General features: G+C 36.2%; 1 protein-coding gene across 1 annotated transcript; it reads right to left on the bottom strand.

Moving 5' to 3' along the window:
* Positions 1-2,965: 2,965 nt before the first annotated feature.
* LOC127214452 (RNA polymerase II elongation factor ELL2-like) lies at positions 2,966-4,819 on the bottom strand. Its single transcript, XM_051174850.1, has one exon. The coding sequence runs from the start codon at positions 4,817-4,819 to the stop codon at positions 2,966-2,968; it is 1,854 nt and encodes a 617-aa protein (XP_051030807.1).
* Positions 4,820-5,635: the final 816 nt, after the last annotated feature.

Raw genomic sequence — 5,635 nt, 5'->3', positions numbered from 1 at the left:
TATCCTCTGTCTCAGTGCTCAACCAGAGAAGTGGGGCAGTGGGCAGGGTATGGCACAGGGTAGGGGGAGGGCAGGCTTTCGGTGAGGGTATTGGGGGGGTGTATCAGACCTCCAAGAGTCCTCTTGATGGGGACAGGACACAGGGGCAGAGTAATCCGGGGACAACCCAGGGAATTCCTGGGGAATGGTGTAAGGGAGATTCCACCTGAATTGGTCCCAGACTCACCTCTAGCCAAGGCCTGGCGATGGGGAACAAATGCTGGGTTGATACTCAGGATGTTTCTGTACTGATAGGCGGATCTTGCTGGGACGTGGCTCTCTCCCACTGAGGCTTCTGTCCCTGACCCATATTTTCAGCACATGTTAAGTCACGTGGTTTCTTTCAAGCTAGGAATGGCTAGTGAGCAAGTGGCCTTGCACATACTTCTAAGTTAGTGAGGGTTCACAAACAATAAATAAACTGTTGGCCAAACCTTGAGGTTGGGGAGTACAAGCAAACTAAATTTAAGCTCTCGCCTTGAATTTAGCAAAACACCTGGGAAAATGACCTTGTGTATTTGTCACTAGTGGTAACCAGATATTGTGTCCAGTGAAAACCAGTTGCTTTGAATTTCCCTTAAAGAAAGCAAAGAAAACTCGGATGAAGGAAATAGTTCAAGACTTGAAAATTGAAACAGAGGCAATAAAGAAAATATAAACCAAGGGAATTCTGGAAATAGAAAATCTAGATAAATGAACAGCAATTATAGATGCAATCATCGCCAACAGAATAAGAGAGATGGAAAAGAGAATCTCAGGCATTGAAGACACAATAGAGAAAATAGATTCATCAGTCACAGAAAATGTTAAATTAAAAAAAATATGTTCTCGGATTGGATTTGGTTTGCCTTATAAAAAGAATTTGGCAACATTCTTTCTGTTTGTATTACGTGGAAAAATTTGAGAAGTATTGGTATTAGCTCTTCTTTGAAATTCTAGTATAATTTTGTGCTGAAACAATCTGACCTCTTTTGGGTGGACTCTTTTAATGACTGCTTCTATTTCTTTAGTGGATACAGATCTATTTAAATTGTTTATCTGCTCTTGACTTAATTTTGATATATGGTAACTATCCAGAAAATTTTCTATTTCTTTTAGACTTTCAAATTTTTTGGGTTACACATTTTTTGAAGTATGACATGATCATTTTCTGAAGTTTCTCATTATCAATTATGTCCTCCTTTTCCCTTCTGGTTTTGTTAATTTGTATATTCTCTCCTTGCCTTTTAATTAGTTTGGAACTGAAAGGATGTGTGTGGGGAGGAACTAGGAGGAGTAGATGGAGGGGAAATTGTAATTCAGATGTATTGTATGAGAGAAGACTCTATTTTCAGTTAAAATGGGGGAAAAAAGAGTGAGTGACAGTTTTCAGAATGCTTCTAAACCTGTGTGGTACTATTTAATTTTGCAACTTTGTGAACACAACAGCTGACAGAAAAAAATTAAGGGATATTTATTTGGTTTCATTGTTTCATGTCATCATGGTGAAGCAACAATGGCAGAGAAGTTCTATTCCCAGCAGTTAAGAGTATGTGGTAGATGCTGTTCATAAAATGATGATCCAAGAAGTATAGAGCTAGACAGGAACCAAGAAATCAGTAACATTTAGAGGATCACTTTTAATGACTTATATCTACCAGATCAGTATTCACTCATAAGTTTCCACAGCCTCCCAATGTAGCACTACTTATCTGAGGAAGAATCATTCAAAATATGAGTTGTGAGAGATATTTTAAATTAAATCATACTAGATGTATTAAAAGGAAAACAAAGATGAGTACAAACTTGGTGAATGATTGCAAGCTTTGAGTGAAACAAACTAGATTAGATCCACATAAAGGTTGCTTCAGTGGTAATGAAAGTGTGCTGACTCCTAATCTAGGTAATGAGTTTACAATTGGTTGTTTTTTAATAGGCTTCCTGGACTATACAATGATTGTTTATTTTTTGGTGTGTATCAATCTTCTTTTTGATGGTGGATACAAATATTAATTAAAGGAATGCCACTTTGGGGGAAAACATTTCAGAATTCAAATTTATAAATACAATGTATCTTATTTTAATGGCAATAGTATTTTGAATACACAATTTAGATCTTTGTACTGGCAGTTTTATGTTAACATGACACAAGCTAGAGTTGTCAGAGAGGAGAGAGCCTCAATTGAGAAGATTCCTCCATAAGATCTGACTGTAGACATTTTCTCAATTAGTGATTCATAGTGGAGGGCCCAGTCGATTGTGTGTGTGTGGTCATTGTTGTGTTGGTGGTCCTAGGTAATCATGGGAAATCAGGCTGAGCAAAGCCTGAGGAGCAACCAGCAAATAAACATCATTCTGCCATGACCTGTGTATCAGTTCCTTCATCCAAGTTCCTGCCCTGTTTGTGTTCCTATCTTGACTTCCTTTGTTGACTAACAGTGATTTTAAAGCATAAGCCAAATAAACACTTTTCCCCAGGTTGCATTGGTAATGATGTTTTATGATATCATTAGTCATACTACATAGTTCAAAATCTTTAGGTATTTGCCTATAACTGGTGTTCTCACAAGATACGAAGAAGTATTGTGCTTAAATTTCCAAACCTCTGTTTGAACAATTAACTTGAAGAAGAGAGATTGTTTATTCAAAAGTATTTCAACTTGCTCATTTTATTTTTATATGTGTACAATTTTATTTCATAGATATTGGGTTCATAATATTATGAAATATGTAGTGAAAGCAAAAATATTGGAGGTTAAGGAATCCTGTGATGCAGCTTCAGAATTGTAGGAAAGCAAATATATATATATATATAAACAAACTAAATTTAAATACCGTTTCCATGTTTCAAAAAAAAAAAAAACTTGCATATGCCATCCCTTTAGAATCTTGAAGCAAGTTATCTGGAATTTCAATAAACGAAGTTCATTCTTGTCCAAACCCTCCATTACTCTGTTAACTTTACTTCTTGCTGGTCAAAATCATTTATTAACCTTTTAATGTGAACCAGCTTGTTGTAAAGAAACACACATCTATCTTTTTCTTCACAAAATTTAGGATTAAGCTGTCGCATTTTCTGATACGCTACTGAAATTTTTTTAGTAATATCTTGGTATTCTTTTGATCCTGGAGAAAAACACTTTCTTTCTGAATCTAAGTTAATGATTGGTGTACATGAAATTTGTATTTTGTCATACATGACCTGATATTCACTATAATCTGCCCTGAATTCCTTCTCATAACTCTGACGTTGGTCAGAAGAAACTATAGTGGAATAATTGGACAAATAATCAGAAGTCCCAGATGTAAAACATGCCTTCCCAGAGTCAGGGAAAACTTTTTTAGCTTCCTTATTGGAATTTGACTTCATAATTTCATTTTGTTTTTTTAAATCTATCTTCTGTTTCTCCATTGTGCTGGTAATACAGTTTGGGATGGTTGTTTTTCTCTTTGCAAATGTACATTTGAACTTCTCAGGCATGAAATGCTGTATTTCTATTGGCTTTGGATATTTTTTCTGAACTGATACACAGGATGGAGCTTCTAAAGAAGTGTATTTATTATTCTCTCTTTCAAATATGCCACTGTCGTGGCTGTTGCTGTCACATGGATTTTGAATCCCAGACCTTTCTGAAGCACTGCAAACATTATGATTGGATTTCATAAGCATTGGCGAATTTGATATTGGTATATGGGAAGTAGGCAATGGTGATGGGATGTATTTGGTAGTAGTTGCAGATAATGGTAGAATTACAGATTTCTCACTGTTACCACTTTCTTGTCCATTTGATGTTAACTGTACAGCAGATTTAGGGGGAAAGAGTCCACCTTTGTTTTTCATTAAAGTGTCAAAACCAGATAAGTAGTGAAAGTGATCCTTTGAGGAAGATGCATCTTCTGTTTTAGAAACTACAGATGATTCTTTGCAACAGGTGACCTTGGTAGCATTTTGAAATGGACGTAGTTTTCTGGAAAGCACCAAATCCAATGACTGCTTGTCTTCCTCATTATAACCAGGCCAATCTCTCTGAACTTCTTTGAAGATACTGTCTTTTAAAGTATATGACAAAGTGGTGGCATTCAAATTAGCTACCTGCAGCAGAATTTTTCCAAGAAAATTGGTATCATTTATTTTGATGCCATCTTTTTGCAGTTGAACAAGAAGTTCAGATTTCTTATAGTCTTTTAATGCCAATAAATGAATCACTCTGTCCCTATATGACCGAGTGTGGACACCATTTATTGGCCTTGACTTTCGGATGGCATATGCAGGGTTAAGAGGGGTTGTTCCTTTCTTCTCGGATGCTTGGTCAGGAACAAAATGAGGCACTTTTCGAACTGGCACCTTCTTCTGTACATATGATTTTCTAATAGTCTTCCATGTATTGCAGGATTTCTCTTCTGCTTCTGTCATTCTTGGTGGAGTCAGTTGAGAAGAGCTGACAGCCCTATTTACTGTCATTTTGTCTTGAATTGATTGTGGGCAGTTGAACTGTGAGCGAGCAGAGTTTGAAGTATTTGATTGGGGATTGTTAATTTTGTCTTGGTGGTTGTCATTGCTCACATTTGACAATTGAAAGTTAAAGGTTTTCATATCAGTAGATGAATTGTTTGGTGAGAGTTTGCTAAGCTGTTGAAATCCTTGGAGTTGAGAACCTTGGGAAGGTAAAGAATGCTTATTTTTTTGGTATGGGGGAGTAGCCTGGAAGATTGGCCTTGGAAACCCCATGGGCAGCCTGTTGACATTGCTCAGCCCTGGGTCTGTGCTGTCTCCCTCCTTCATGGGTATCTGTCCTACCATTTTTCCTGTTGATCTGGCTCCAAAGGAAGCCAAATAGTCATATCTGTAAGATCAAAGTTTGAAAGATAAAATGAGTTTACTCTATTTGGCATATATGAACTATTAATATTGTTTATGAAACTATACTTTCAAAATATTTTAACCTAGTTGAACAAGTAAGAGAAATAGCTGACTAAGGAAAAATTTGGAGGGGTAAAATTGTTTTAAGAATCTAATTGTTTATATTTATCTTTAGGAGGCCCTGTTAACTCAAACTGAAAGTATGCTATTCTCTTAATTCAACATATAAAAGTCATCTCCTCCTCAGAAATTCAAGTAAAGGTTCTTGATATTGGGATCAACATCATCTACAAATTACTGGAGGCTGGAGGAGAAGGCTTCCATATGACATGATTAAAGAGCATGTCTACTTAACACTGTCGTGAAAGACTTCTTTTTAGCCTTTCATAGGATTGGAGTATGGCCTATCTATAGAGGCTCTCACTTGTGACCACATAATTTGCACTAATCATAGATAACAAATAAAAAGAATTTAGAGGTGTCTATTTCAATTCTTAAATCTCTATACATCTCTAATGAGCACAAGTGATTTGTTCGTAAGTGTTTTTCTATCAGCCTTTCATTTGATAGCCCTTTTCCCCCACTAATGCTCCTCTCCATAATCTTTTATTGCATTATTCCTCTTTTCATCTCATCTTCACATAACCATTCTATTTAAGATAGTGGCATACCATTCACAGTCACTCTAGAACACTGTGTCTATGATTTTGTATACAGCAATATACTAATGCAATTATATTTTATTTGCTTGTTTGT

Source organism: Phodopus roborovskii, unplaced genomic scaffold (genome assembly GCF_943737965.1).
Source record: "Phodopus roborovskii unplaced genomic scaffold, PHOROB, whole genome shotgun sequence".
NCBI lineage: Eukaryota > Metazoa > Chordata > Mammalia > Rodentia > Cricetidae > Phodopus > Phodopus roborovskii.
The sequence above is the reverse complement of the archived record's forward strand: the minus strand, read 5'-3'. Positions and strand labels throughout refer to the sequence as shown.